This window comes from Macaca nemestrina, chromosome 8, assembly GCF_043159975.1.
Source record: "Macaca nemestrina isolate mMacNem1 chromosome 8, mMacNem.hap1, whole genome shotgun sequence".
Taxonomy (NCBI): Eukaryota; Metazoa; Chordata; class Mammalia; order Primates; family Cercopithecidae; genus Macaca; species Macaca nemestrina.
The window spans coordinates 134749357-134764825 of NC_092132.1; the positions used below are offsets into that span (position 1 = coordinate 134749357).

Genomic DNA, 15469 nt, shown 5'->3' on the forward strand with positions numbered 1-15469 from the left:
ACTAGAGTTTATTCTCTACGTGAAGATGTATCAATATAGACAAAACGTATCATGTTCAAGATAAGTTCTCAGGAGTAGCCAGTCATACAGTCTGGCGTAGACTGGGCAGAAAGGTCAGAGTTTTAAGGCTACCTTTCCATTGCTGATGCCCTAGCATAGTAGATAGTCCCTCACCCAAATCCACCAAGACATTGGTATCAGCTTCCTTGTGACCACACAGGGATGCCTCATAGGAGTGGAAAAGTGCAAAAGGTAACATCACACAGAAGGTTAAAGGTCACAGTTATGACCAGAAAGTGTGCTGGGCTGAACAGTGTCTCCCAAATTCATATCCCCCCAGAAACTCAGAATGTGACCTCATATATATCTTAACCTTTTTTTAAAAAAGTGCCCTTGGCTGGGTGCGGTGGCTCAAGCCTGTAATCCCAGCACTTTGGGAGGCCGAGACGGGTGGATCACGAGGTCAGGAGATCAAGACCATCCTGGCTAACACCGTAAAACCCCGCCTCTACTAAAAAAATAGAAAATAAAAACTAGCCGGGCGTGGTGGCGGGTGCCTATAGTCCCAGCTACTCTGGAGGCTGAGGCAGGAGAATGGCGTAAACCCGGGAGACGGAGCTTGCAGTGAGCTGAGATCCGGCCACTGCACTCCAGCCTGGGCGACAGAGCAAGACTCCATCTCAAAAAAAAAAAAAAAAAAAAAAAGTGCCCATGTAGAAATAATTAATTAAGATGAGGTCATAGTGAATTAGAAAGGCCCTCAATCCAATGACTAGCGTCCTTATAACATGGCCATGTACACACATCTGTAATCCCAGCTACTCAGGAGGCTGAGGCATGAGAATTGCTTGAACCCAGGAGGCAGAGGCTGCAGTGAGCCAAGACCATGCCACTGCACTGCTGCCTGGGCAACAGAGCAAGACTCTGCCTCAAAAACAAACAGACAGACAAACAAAAAACAAAAAAAGGCCATGTAAAGACACAGGCACAAAAGAAAGATCATGTGATGATGGAGGAGAAATTGGAGGAGTGATGCAGCTGCCAGCCAGGGAATGCCAAAGAGCACTGACAACCATCAGAAGCCAGGGAGAGGTAAAGCAAGAGTCTTCCCCAGAGTCTTCAGAGGAAACATGGCTCTGCCAACACCTGGCTTTTACACTTCTAGCTTCCAGAATTGTGAGAGTCTTTCTGTTGTTTTAAGCTACCCAGTTTGTGGTACTTTGTTATGGCAACCCTCGCAGACTAACACAAGCAGGTATGGAAATGATTAACCAGGGCCAGATGCCAGAAAAACGGCATGGGAAAGAATAAGCCACAGAGTATGAACCAATCGAATGAATGGTTTGACTCCTGACACCTCACTGGCTATGGGAAGTTACTAAAACATGAAATGCTCAGTTTCATCATCTGTAAAGTGGGATACTATTTACTTCAGGGGGTTTAGGAAGATAGGAGATACCTAGCACTTACCCATGCCTGCCAGTAGCACTCAATAATTATTATAGACGAAGGGCAGGAATAGAATGAAAACAGTCTCCATAGGGCAGAAGCACAGGAAAAACGCATCTGTTAAAAGACTACAAACTGTACCCCAAATTCAAAAGCACATTGTAGAATACAATGGAAAAAGATTACTTTTTACCATACGGATTGCAAATAAATAGTACTATCAGAGCTTGGTAACTTTTCTGATAAAACAGCTTCTCCTGGAAACTTATAAAATTTGGTAAAAAGAATGTCCGTTTAGCTTTACTAACAAAGAACCTTTTATTTCAGTTCAATCTTCACCAGTGCTCTTCAGAAACTTACGCTTTGTAGCTCCTCACCATACCGATGAATCTGTTGATGACCCATTGAATTTTATATTAAGAGAAGGGGAAGAATAAAATCTCACCCCATGTTGCACCACCGTTTCAGGGAAGCGCCTCAGAAGTAGAAGCAACATTTCTGATCGTTCTAACGTGTTGAAGCATTGTTCCGTGACCTTTAGTAACATTTCACACTGGACCCGACCAGGCAGAGTTTCAAATAAACCTGTACGAAACATATTTCACTGTTAAAAGTTTCTTGCGGACAGCAAAGACTGCAGCAAAAGTGCTGAGTAAGGCATTTTCATGTACAGAACAGTAAACACTACATGTGAAATCAATGTGGTTAAGTTTTACCTACAACCTGGCAGCCTTTTGGGGCCAATAGTATCTGGCACAGGATGTTTGCTGAATAATGGTAAAATATTTGGAAGACTGATCAAATTCAAAAAACAATGACGTATGTGAATGGTCACAAGAATGCCTGTTGCAGGCTGAGATAGAGAGCGTGTGCTTTTTGAAGCTGAAATGACCTAAACATCTACTTCTATTTTACGCAGAATTTGAAATCTTTGATTGACGACAGCAACATGGAGAAGTTCAAAGAGGAAGCTTCTAAATTACTAAAAGCTTCTCTCCTGTTTTGTGGAGAGCTGGTTAATCTATAGCTGCTATCTGGTTACTGTAAAACCTGTTAAAAATATATACAATTAATTCCTTGTCTCACTGACAAATCCATATCCTTTAAAGAAGCTTAAAGGGTTCTAAGCAAATCAAGGAACTGAGTGACATTATTATAGACTTTGGTTGCCAAGAATAAAACATACATATGGTTATCAATACCCCAGGTGTGACTTTTTTGTGTGTGAAATTACTATCTATGATTTGGTATTCCAGAAATGGTAACTTATACACCATTATTCTTACTTCTTAAGAATTGGGTTTGTTTGTCCTGTGAATCATTCCTTAATGCTGATGTAATAATGCTGATTTCTCTCCACACCACCGGCTGGTCTGGGAAATTCACAAACCTATTTTTAAAATAAACACATTAAATTAAAATGTCAAAGTCTATACAGTATCCAAAAGAAAAAACATTAGCGTTTGGTGAAAAAGTTTCCTTTATTCCAAGTGAATGCTTAGACGTGCCAAAACAAACCAAAATAAAAATGTAAAAATAAGAATTACTTGATTTATAAAAATGAGAGTACTCACATAAGTCTTTAGTGGGATTTATAGGTGAAAAGACAAGTAACCATAATATAGAAAGAAATCCTAAAAGTCAACAAGAATAAAACAAACTATTCAAAAGAAAAAATAGGCAAAGGCAAATCACAGAATACACACAGCCAAAGAAAACAGTTGAAACAATACTGAATCTTAGTACGAGTAGTACATATTTTTTTAAAAAATAGCAAGATACCATTTTCTCCTATCACAGTGGTAGGAACTAAAAGGAGACTAATAATATCCAATGTTGGGAAGGGCATGGGAAAACACATTCTTTATATACCATTGGTGGTAATGTAGATTGGGATCACCCGTTTTGGAGAGTAATTTCATAGTGTATCAAACTTTCAAATGCGCATAACCTTTAACTATGAAAATGTCTTAGAATCTATTCCACAGAAAAACACCAAAATATGACTACAAAATTGTTGACACACTGAACACAATTTCAAATAATTTAAAACTATCTATTTAAATGTCTACCAAGAAAAGAGTGGCTATGAAATACTACATAGGCATGAAAAGGAATGAAGTGGATCTCCACATACTGATATGGGAAGGGATCCATTACAGTGAGTAAAGGAAGCATGCTGCAGAGCAAGGGTCGTATGGTCTCACTTTTGTCACCTCTTCCCCCCAAAAACCTATTTATGTATTATGTATATATGTATAGATAGACTGCCTACAAAACTTAATTCTGGTTGAGTTTAGGAGGCACTTTCACTTTTTTATCTCTATAAGAAGTAGTGTTTGAATTTTTGCAATGAGCACATATTCTTTCTAGAATAAATTATGGAACAGAAGTTTTAACAAGGATAAAACATAAGAATAACAATTAAACTCTTCTGCAAAAGCCATGTCAGCAATTTATGGCAGACCTGGACTCCTTACTAGGTTTGCTTTAGGTATCGAAGATGTAGATGAACTTGAAGATCTTCCCCCAACTCCCACTTCTGCAGACAGAAACAAAACCTCATGGAGAGATGCAGTGCAATAAAAGTGATGACAAGCGTCCCACTCACATGTCGTACAGCAGCCTCCCGGCGGTGGCGGTCCTCTCTGCATTCCGTTCGATGGTGTACATCTCATACTGCAACACACATCAGGTACCCTGGTCATTCACCCCTGACTGGAAGGCTCCCAGCTCATCCAGCATCTCTTATTGGCCCTCCCGCGGGAAGGGAGGCCCTGCGAGTGAAGCTCCGCCTGGTGACACACCGCCACATATATGGCAGCCTTGTCATTCGGCTTAGAGTGGGACCCTGGGGTTCACTTGCAATCTCAGGCTCCCAGGATTAAGTGGAATAATGTTTCCAAAGTCGCTGGCACTGAACAAACTGCTGCCATTATGATGAATGAACGAGCGAATGGCCTTTTGCTAGTGGCGATCATGTGCTGTCTAGGCCAGATGGCAAGCAGGGCCCCAGGGACCCAAGCGCACCCGACCTCAAGCGGGGTCGGCCGTCTCTCAAGGGCTGGGGAGAGGGCTCCTGGAAGGTGTAGGAGCAAGGCGGGTGAAAGGTGTAGGAGCAAGGTGTAGGATGGGAGGGGAGAGAAGATGGAGTGGGAGGGGAGAAAAGAGGGGGCCGGGCAGGAGGCGGCTGCCTCCAGGCAGGCGCAGCTCTGGGCCCGGGCAGCCGGAACGCGCACCTCCCCGCAGGGCGGCCGCATGCACTGCCGGGACCTCACCTGGATGTTAAAGTCTGCGGGGTAGAGGCTGCGGGCCGTGATCAGCCACGCCTTGGCTGCCCACAGGTCCTGCGGCACCAACTCCCGGGCTCGCTGCACCAGGAACTCGCAGTCCCCCTGGGCCGACATGACGCGGGCGCTCTCCAGCCGCCAGCCCGAAGCGGCCGGAACGTCCGGCTCTGGACACTCAGCCGCCACGGCATCCACTGCAGCCACCGCGGGGGAGGCTACTGCGCATGTCTGGAGGCGCTCAGAGGCCCGCAGAGTGGATCGGGAAAGCTTTTCCGGGTTTTACGAGCCGTCGCCTCCCCTTGGCTCCCCGTTACCGCCCGGTCCCCTCCTCTTCTGAGAAGCCGGAGCATTTGAACCGCTTCCAGGTCACCTCCAAAATGCGGAGAAGTGGATTTTCATTCCTGCGGGCTGCAGCGTGACCCTGGTGAAGTCAGGGAGCATGCGCGGGAGCGGGCAAGCGCTAGGCCACTTCGCCATTTCCATCCTCTCTGGGGCTTGCTCAGTTTGGCGGGGGCGGGAGCGGGGGCGGGGGCGGGGGCGGGGGCGGGGGCGGGGAGACGGGCGGTCCCGGGGGATGGGCGGTCCCTGGGCGTCCCCGCGGCGTGGAAGGCTGGGAAGAAGTTTGAGAGGAACAGCAGAGAGTGTGGGGGAGGCGGCGGAAAGCACTCACCACACGGGCCGGCCTGAAACGCCTTCCCCGGGGGGCGCTGCCTGCGACTCACTCCCCGGGCTTCGATTTACGCGAAAACTCCTGGGGCTGGTGAGGGTGATCGTGCAAAGCATCAGCTCGGGAGTTCCTTCTCTTTCCGAAATCCGTCCACGTTTTATTATTTCATCTTTATTCGCCGGTTTCTCCAACAAACGTTTATAGAGCAATGAAGTACTTGGAAAGCTCTTTGGTCGGTGCCGTCCGTGAGAGCTGCAAAGATGACTAAATCCCTGACCCAGCAAGGGTTTTTAAATGTTTGAAGTGTTCTGGACGTGAAACCCACAGAAAGATAACTACGCTATTATTATAATTATCTCCTCCAGCCAGGATCAATGTCTTTTTCACCAAAACTCCAGATTTGTTTTCCATCTAAGAGATGAAAAACACCTAAGAGATTCTCCCATTTAAGAGATTCTCCTGCTTCAGCCTCTTGAGTAGCAGGAATTACAAGCGTCCGCCACCACGCGCAAGCCCGGCTAATTTTTGTATTTTTAGTAGAGATGGGGTTTCACCCTGTTGACTTGGCTGGTCTGGAACTCCTGACCCCAGGTGATCCGCCCGCCTCCGGCTCCCAAAGTGCTGAAATTACAGGCATGAGCCACCGCGTTGGGCTTCAAAGCACTGTTTAATATACCCTAATTATGCACAGAACAGCGTAACTGTATGATTATAGGCCAGGATTACTCAGTGATACCATTATTTGGGCCTTGTAGAATAGAAGAAGGTAGAAAATTGGATTTAAACAGAGAGCAGGATAATTTTGATCTTATAAAGTGTAGAGCATCAAAGCAGTTTGCTAGCTTGAATTTTAAAAATTATTTCATTGATGTTAATTATGAAGTGTAAGAATTTTTAAATGGTAAAAATGACTGATTTGGTCATTAAACTTTCTGATTTTGGTCTTTACCAAAAATAAAAAAACTCCACACTTGTTCCTGAGCCTAGTGTTTTGTGGAATAACAATTGTAAATTAAGGCTTTAAATTTAGAGGCTAAATAAGGAAATTCTGTTTTCGTTTGTTTGTTTGTTTTTGAGACAGAGTCTCGCTCTGAAATCCAGGCTGCCACTGACTGTGGGGGCTCGATCATGGATCACTGCAACCTTGACCTCCAAGGCTCAAGCCATCCTCCTGCCTCAACCTCTGGGGTAGCTGGGACTACAGGTATGTGCCATCACATCTGGCTAATTTAAAAATTTTTTTTAGAGACAGAGTCTCCCTATGTTGCCCAGACTGGTCTTGAACTCCTGGGCTCAAGTGATCCTCCTGCTTCAGCCTCCCAACGTGCTGGGATTACAGGCATTGAGCCACTGCGCCCAGCTTCTGTATGTATTTTAGATGCCAACCTTGAGAGGGCCTCCAGACTTTTTGCCAGAATACAACGTCAGGTTTGTGGTTGTTTTGTGGTCAGCTTCTTGATTTTGAATGGTCGCCAGCTAAACATTTCTCCTACAGTCTCCTAGGTACCATAGCAAGTGAGTTTACATCTTTTGGCCTCCTTGCTGTGATCTTGACTCACTGGAGACTCGAGGCACCTAGCTCATGTTCTTCTCCATGACAACTTTTTTTTTTTTTTTTCCTTTTTTTTTTTTTGAGATGGAGTTTTGCTCTTATTGCCCCAGCTAGAGTACAGTGGTGCAATCTCAGCTCACTGCATCCTCCGCCTTCCCGTTTCAAGTGATTCTTCTGCCTCAGCCTCCCAAGTCACTGGGATTACAGGTGCCCGCCACCATGCCCAGCTAATTTTTTTTTTTTTTTTTTTTTTGGTAGAGTCAGGATTTCACCATGTTGGTCAGGCTGGTCTTGAGCTGCTGACCTCGTGATCTACCTGCCTTGGCCTTCCAAAGTGCTGGGATTACAGGCGTGAACCACCGTGCCAGCCCTTGACAACTTCTAAGTCACGTAAAATGCCCTCCATCCAGCACCCGGCTTCAATTTCCATGAGCTCAGTTCAGTGATTTGGATTAAACTCTACATTGCTTTTCACCTTCCACGTCAAAATTTTCAAACTCCAAGTTTCCTCACATAACCTCTTAACTTCCCTGCCCTCGACTCTCTCTTTGGTTCTTTTTAATAATTTCCTCCTTTCCCTTCTCCCTGATTTTACCTTCATGGGCCTCTATCCCTTGACACCTGCATTTTCCTCTGAGTGTGTCTGCCACCCTTTGGGCTTATTCCTCTCCCACTCATGCTAAACTCTGTGCTCAGACGTTCAATATGTTCACGTCTTTGCCTTCTTATCCTGCCACTGTATCCACTTTTTTTTTTTTTTTTTGAGACAGAGTCTTGCTGTCTCGTCCAGGCTGGAGTGCAGTGGCACAATCTCAGCTCACTGCAACCACCTCATCACCGGTTCAAGTCATTATTGGGCCTCAGCCTACCGAGTAGTTGAGATTACAGGTGCACGCCACCATGCCCAGCTAATTATTGTGTTTTTAGTACAGACAAATTTTTGCCTTGTTGGCCAGGCTGGTCTCAAACTCCTGGCCTCAAGCCATTCACCCTCCTCAGCATCCCAAACTGTTGGAATTACAGGTATGACCCACCGTGCCTGGCCCTTAAACTGCCAAGTTTGAGCACCACAGTGCTATTTATCTTTCAAGACTGTACATCTGATCATATATGTGTTTTTGTTTTGTTTTGTTTTGTTTTTAAACAGTGTCTTTCTCTGTCATTCAGGCTGGAGTGTAGTGGCATGATCATGGCTGACTGCAGTCTCAACCTCCAGGCCCAAGCAATCCTCCCACCTCAGCCTCCCAAGTAGCTGGGACTACAGGCATGTGTCACCACACTTGGCTAATTTTTTTTATTTTTTGTAGCAATAGGGTCTCACAGTGTTGCCTAGGCTGGTGGTCTTGAACTCCTAAGCTCAAGCAATCCTCCTGCCTAGGCCTCCCAAAGTGCTGGGATTACAGGTATGAGCCAGCACAATGGGCCCAGATAAGTATTCTTTTTTTTTTTTTTTTTTGAGAGGGAGTCTCACTCTGCCACCCAGGCTGAATTACAGTGGCTGACCTCAGCTCACTGCAACCTCTGCCTCCCAGTCTCAAGCAATTTTCCTGCCTCAACCTCCCGAGTATCTGGGACTACAGGCTTGTACCACCACACCAGGCTAATTTTTGTATTTTTAGTAGAGACGGAGTTTCGCCATGTTGGACAGGCTGCTGTGGAACTGCTGACCTCAAGTGATCCGCTCACCTCAGCCTCCCAAAGTGCTGGGATTACAGGCATGAGCCAACACACCCGGCCGGTATATGTATTCTTAAAATCCCTTTAATAGTTTCCAATTGTGCTTCCATGGGGTTTGCAGCTAGCTCTCTGCCCCATCATTTGCTAGGAGCCTCTACCCAGAAATTTTCAGTTCTTCAATGTAGTATATTCTTTGTCATTAACACACATTCATGTGTACTATTTGCTAATATCACCTCTGTCCTGCCTAGAACACTGCCCCCTGCTGGCCTCATGGGCTAACTGAGTTTCAGATAACGCTTCTCAGGGAAACCTATTCTGCCCCCACCCTCCTCTGTTCCCCAGTCCTTATGCTGTTTCATAACTGACGGTTTACCAGACAGTTAACTCCATCAGGACATGGACCTGACCTGTCTTTTATGCTGTGACTTTCCCAGCCCCTAAAACATGCCTGACACTTATTGATAGTAGGCTGGCAATTTAGCCTAAAAATTTAGGTGAATTTTAAATGTCTTGACCCTTTGCCTACAAATTTACATAAAGCCTCTAATTTTATACCAATTTCATCCTGTCTAGTTTCAAGGGATAAAGAGTCCCTTTTGTTCAATCCTCACCTGTGCTTCTAATCTCATACCCTTGGCTTCCTTAGAGAATCTGTTATCAGTTATCACTACTCTATAGTTTCTATTTCTCCTGGTACTTTCCAGTAGAGTATGTGTTTGCGTTGGATTACTGCTGTTTCCCATTGACTACAGTAGATGTCGTGTGTCCTGCTCAGATCGCCTTTGCTGGGCGGTACAACCACTCTCTACTGCTGTCAGTATTGACTGCTAACTGCTCACAACTGCTCCCTTCTGTAGAGACCTGCCCTTAGCTTCCTGGACGAGTTAGCCACTCCCAAGGGGGTGATACACAGTAAAAAGATTAGTGACCCTGCTTCAAAGGGGGCAAATGTGTGACATAATTTGTATTTCAAAGTCCTCTCTGGTGGATGGGGCCAAGGCTGGATCTGAGACCACACACATGCTCGGCTCTTTCCTCGTCTCTACTCTTCTTCCCTGCTTTGTAGGTTTTTCTTGACAAGCATTTTCTCAATAAATCATGTGCTCCCAGATCCCTGTCTCAGGCACTTCTAGGAAGCCCAAACGAAGATGATAGTTATTACTGGACAGACGTGAGGTGCTTCCATGAATCCTCTTATGTTCCAGATATAGTCCCTCCTGCGTCGCTCATGTAACAGCAGCTATTTCCCCTTAGTTATCGGGATCAATCGTCTGACCAATAAAGTAACCCCTTTCTTTTGCACCTGTTAGTTCCATAGTATAAGAAGCCCAGGGCCAGGCGCGGTGGCTTACGCCTGTAATCCCAGCACTTTGGGAGACTGAGGCAGGCAGATCATGAGGTCAGGAGATCAAGACTATCCTGGCTAGCACGGAGAAACCCCATCTCTACTAAAAATACAAAAAATTAGCCACACATGGTGGCACACACCTGTAGTCCCAGGTACTTGGGAGGCTGAGGCAGGAGAATCGCTTGAACCCAGGAGGCGGAGGTTGCAGTGAGCTGAGATTGCACCACTGCACTCCAGCCTGGGCAACAGAGCGAGACTCCGTCTCAAACAAAAAAACAAACAAACAAACAAGAAAAAGGAAGCCCAGATGCTCAGGAGGCAGTTTCACTTCCAATTCAATAGAACCAGGACTGTGAGTCAATTAAACCTCTTTCTTTTGTAAGTTACCCACTCTTGGGCAGTTCTTTCCAGCCGTGTAAAAATGGACTAATACAAGCTCCTATTTTATTAGTCAGGGAACGGATGCGAGGATTCTTTTTGCTGGTTGTGAAATGTATCTGTGGGGAAACAATCACAGGATAATTTCCTGTGAGTATCATCGGACCCACTGTCAGATGGGCTTGGACCAAAACACACTTATCACCTGACCAGTAGGTGAATGTGATCAAAAGTAATTCAGAGTCAGTATCTAATAATACCAGGAGGCCTGGGTTTTCCATTCCTTTAATGGTCAGTCACCATGTTAAATGGCTGGAGGTCCCTCTGTGGAAGGCTTTGAAGATGATGTATGGTATGAAATTGTGATTGAGTTGCAGAGTCCTTCCTAAAAGGAATCTAACCTCCACCTCGGCTAAGGAAGTCTGGATGTATGAACTGACTTCAGTCTGGGAATCGGGTTCTTCCCACAGAGGTCACTTAAGTCAGATTTCTGCTCACTTGGCTTTGACTTTCTCTGATGTTATAAATCAAGTCATAAATCGGTAGGTTGCCCATCTATTGTATTCCTAGGACCTTTATGATCCATTAGCTACTGCTGCCAACTCTGAGAGCCAAAATGCTCTAGTTGCCACTGTATCCCTGTGACCTATTAGGGTTATTGCCTCTGATGCTCAAATGCTGCCACCTGACTTCTACTGTGCAGGAATCCTATTTATCCCATTGAAATCAGGAAGCCCAGTTCTATTGCAGTATCTCATGCCAGCATCTCTGGCCTGTAGAGGATAGCCAACATAAAAACTTTTATGGATGTTGATGCTTCCTTCAGTAATACATTTCTGGGCCCTCCTGGTGTGTATGGTAGGGTTTGGCTGAGCAGACTGCAGATAATGAATTCCCTCCAACATTTCCATCTCATTAAGCCACGGATATGGTTTGGCTCCGTGTCCCCACCCAAACCTCACCTCAAATTGCAAGTTCCGTAATCCCCATGTGTCAAAGGAGGGACCTGGCAGGAGGTGATTGGATTGTGGGGTCAGTTTCCCCCATGCTGTTCTCATGATGAGTGTGTTCTCACAAGATCTGATGGTTTTATAGGTGTTTGACAGTTCCTCCTACTCTCCCTCTCTCTCTCTCTCTCTCTCTCTCTCTCTCTCTCTCTCTCTCTCTCTCTCCTGCTACCTTGTAAGACATGCCTGCTTCCCCTTCCGCCGTGATTGTAAGTTTCCTGAGGCCTCCCCAGGCTTGTGGAACTGTGAGTCAATTAAACCTCTTTTATAAATTACCCAGTCTCGGGCATTTCTTTATAGCAGTGTGAGAACTGACTAGCACAGCCACCATACTCGTTTCTGTAAAGTATGCTAGGAAAATTCCAGCATCTGAGTCTAGGCCATGTTTCAGCCTGGCTTGGAGCCATTTGTACTCAATACTCATTTCAGAATCAAGGCAAGAGAGAGATCTGCAATTATTGTAACACATTCAATAGAATTCATAGTGTTTGTGACAAGTAGGGGTGCTGTGTGGAACCTCTGCAAAGGTCTAATAGGAGAATCACACTGTAAGCCCAAAGAGTTTGAGAACAAAAGCATGACCATGTGAAAAGCAGTTTCATGACTGGGCATGGTGTCTCATGCCTGTAATCTCAGCACTTTGGGAGGCCAAAGTGGAAGGATTGCTTGAGGCCAGGAGTTTGAAAGCAGCCTGGGCAACATAGCAAGACCCATCTCTACAAAAAAAAAAAAAATTTAAATTAGCTAGATACAGTAGCATGCACTTGTAAGCCCAGTTACTTGGGAGGCTGAGGGAGGAGGCTTGCCTGGGAGTTCAAGGTTGCAGTGAGCTATAATCATGCAACTGCACTCTAGCCTGGGTAATAGAGCAAGACCTTGTCTCAAACAAACAAAAAACAGTTCCTAGATTGCTACTGGACATATCAAATCTGGAATTCCTGGAAAATGCACTCATACTGATAAATTTGGCCCTAATTTTATAATTTGTCCCATTTGATCAATACCCTTATTGTCAATTCCAAGGGCCCTATTAATACAGGTTAGCAGAATCCTGCAACTCACTTGGCATACCTGTACCTCTTCCTGGAATAGGTTTTATACTTTGCTTGCTGGGCTATACAGGAATTTCTTTTACTTTTTTTAAAAAAAACAAAACAAAACATTTTACTTGGAAATAATTTCAAACTTACAGGAAATCTCCATGAATAAAAATTGTATAAAAAATATATACTTGTTATGAATTTAATCATGTCCGCCTCAAAGCAGACAGGTTGAAGTCTAAACCCATCGTATCTCTGAATGTAAACTTATTCGGAAATAGGATTTTTGCAAAATTAAACAGATGTTTGAGTTGAAGTCATTAGTCTGGGCCCTAATCTGATGTGTCCTTTTTCAAAGGGGAAATTTGGACACAGAGACAGGCCAAATGCCATGTGAATATAAAGAGAAATCAATGTGACATGTCTGTAAGTCAAGGAACCCCAAAGACTGCTAGGAAAGAAGCATGGAACAGATTCTCTCCCACAGCCTTCAGAAGGAATCTTCCTTGCCAGTGCCTTGATCTCAGACTTCTACCCTGCAGAACATAGACAAAAAATTTATATTGTGTAAGCCACCTAGTTCATACTATTTTGTTATGGTAGCCCTAGCAAACAAACAAATATATATCCTTTCCCTGAATTCACTTATTATTACCATTTAATTTCATTTGCTTTATTATTTGTGCAAGGGCTCTCTCTCTCCATAAATATGTATGTATGTATAATATTTATACTGAATAATTTGAGAATAAATTTTATACATCATAGCTCTTTACTCCTAAACATTTCAGCATATATTTTATAAGAAAATTGTTATATATATATATTTATATATATTTATATATATTTATATATATATATATGACTCTTATATGGCTCCTGCTCCACTACCTTTCACTAATTTTATCTTTGATTTCACTAATTTATCTTTATACATTGTATACTCCAAAACACAAATTAATGATTTTATGCATTTGTCTTTTAAATCATGTGGAAATAAAAATTGGCCTTGCAAACTAAAGTTATAATAATACTGGCTTTACAACTAACCAGATATATATATATATAGTTTGTTTGTTGTTTGTTTATTTTTTTGAGACAGAATCTTACTCTGTCACCCAGGCTGGAGTGCAGTGGCATGATCTTGGCTCACTGCAACCTGCACTTCCTGGGTTAATGTGATTCTCCTGCCTCAGCCTCCCAAATATCTGGGAGTACAGACATCTACCACCACACCCAGCTAGTTTTTGTGTTTTATAGAGATGGGGTTTTGCCATGTTGGCCAGGTTGGTCTCAACCTGGCCTCAAGTGACCCACCCGCCTTGGCCTCCCAAAGTACTGGGATTACAGGTATGAACAACTGTGGCCAGCCGAAAATGGGTATTCTACATAGCCACGATATAATTATCAATTTCAGTAAATTTAACCTTAATAAAATCGTTTCACCAATCTAACATCTCTATTCCAATATTTTAATTGACCAATAATGTCTTTTACAGCATTTCCTCCTCTAGTGGAGTCCAGTCTTGGATCAGGTATTGCATTCACTTTTCCTTTAGTGTTTTTTGGTCTAGATCATTTCCACAGCACCCCCCTTTTTTTTGGCTTTTATGACTTTGATATTTTTGGAGAATGTAGTTTCACTTCATTTTCTTTTAAATAGAACGTTCTTCATTCTGGGCTTGTTCAATTCTTCCTTATTGTTAGATTCATTTGTGCATTCCTAGCTGGAATACCATATATTTGATACGTTCTTCTCAGGGTATCATATCTGAAGGTATACAATGTCTATTTGCCCATCATTGACCACGTTTATTTTGTTCACTTGTTCAAGGTGCTGTCTGATTTCTGCATTGTATAATTACTATTTTTACCCTTGCAACACTAAGCAAACTATGGGAACACATTGTAAGTCCATACAAATACTCTGTCTTATAATTTATGTCTTTTTATATGCCTGGAGACAGTGAGGGATGATTAGGTGAATTTTGCAGAATAAGTATCCTCAGCCACTTACAGCCTAGCAGCAGAGATAAGAAGTTCCTTGGAGGCCATGATAGAAGCTTTCTGATTTCAACCCATGCCTTGGTTGAAAGTACAAGACACCAAGCTTATCTTTTTCAAAGCTGCCAATCTACTTACTGTTTGTCATACTGATTAAATAAGATTTCCCACGTCTTTTCTCCCCACTCTACTCCATTTCATGCCATGGCATGCCGTAATTTGAAATTATGCCTTTTTAACTTCAATTACATGGAAACACTCCGCTCTTATATGGCTCCTGCTCCACCACCTTTCACTAATTTTATCTTTGATTTTACTAATTTATCTTTATACATTGTATACTCCAAAACATAGATTAATGATTTTTTTATGCATTTGTCTTTTAAATCATGTGGAAATAAAAATTGGCCTTGCAAACTAAAGTTACAATAATACTGACTTTACAACTAACCAGATATTTATTTTTCCCAGAGATCTTTATTCCTTTATGTCTTCAAGTTACTGTCTTTTGTTCTTTCACCTTAACCTCAAGTATTACCTTTGGCATTTATTTCAGGGCATATCTAATGGTAGTGAATGCCCTCAGTTTTTGTTTATCCAGGAATGTCTTAATTTCTCCCTCATTTTTGAAGGACAGTTTTGCCTGACATAGAATTCTGGGTTGACACTTATTTTTCTTTCAACACTTTGAATATACCAACCCACTACTTTCTGGTTTCCAAGGTTTTTAATGACAAATCTGTTGGTCATTTTATTGAGAATTCAGAATTGTATTGGATGAATTATTTGTTTTTTGCTGCTTTTAAGATTTTTTGTCTTTGGCTTTTGACTGATTATAATGCATTTTTGTGTAGGTCTCTGAGTTTATCCAACTTGGAGTTAGTTGAACTTTTTAGATTTGTGGATTCACATACTACATCAAAGTTTTCGGCCATTATTTCTTGACATAATCTCTTTCTCCCTTTCTCTGTTTCTCTCTTCCATTTCTGCAATTTCCACAACGTAAGTGCTTGTCCACCTGATGTAGTCCCTCAAGTTCCTTGGGCTCTGTTCA

General features: G+C 43.2%; 1 protein-coding gene and 1 long non-coding RNA gene across 6 annotated transcripts in view; one reads left to right on the forward strand and one right to left on the reverse strand.

The window, feature by feature from the left end:
- Positions 1-5006, reverse strand: part of LOC105482122 (integrator complex subunit 10) — a 35688-nt gene extending 30682 nt beyond the window's left edge. For all 4 annotated transcript variants that reach the window (XM_011742071.3, XM_011742069.3, XM_011742070.3 and 1 more), the window contains exons 1-4: positions 4728-5006; positions 4061-4128; positions 2736-2839; positions 1895-2034 (exon numbers count right to left, since the gene is read on the reverse strand). In XM_011742071.3, coding sequence (XP_011740373.1) covers positions 1895-2034; positions 2736-2839; positions 4061-4128; positions 4728-4856 — 441 coding nt within the window. In that variant the 5' untranslated portion in view covers positions 4857-5006. The remainder of the gene's footprint in view (positions 1-1894; positions 2035-2735; positions 2840-4060; positions 4129-4727) is intronic.
- Positions 5007-5076: 70 nt separating this feature from the next.
- Positions 5077-15469, forward strand: part of LOC105482121 (uncharacterized) — a 59003-nt gene continuing 48610 nt past the window's right edge. For both annotated transcript variants that reach the window (XR_011607176.1, XR_987402.3), the window contains exons 1-2: positions 5077-5163; positions 6488-6610. This is a non-coding gene — a long non-coding RNA (uncharacterized lncRNA). The remainder of the gene's footprint in view (positions 5164-6487; positions 6611-15469) is intronic.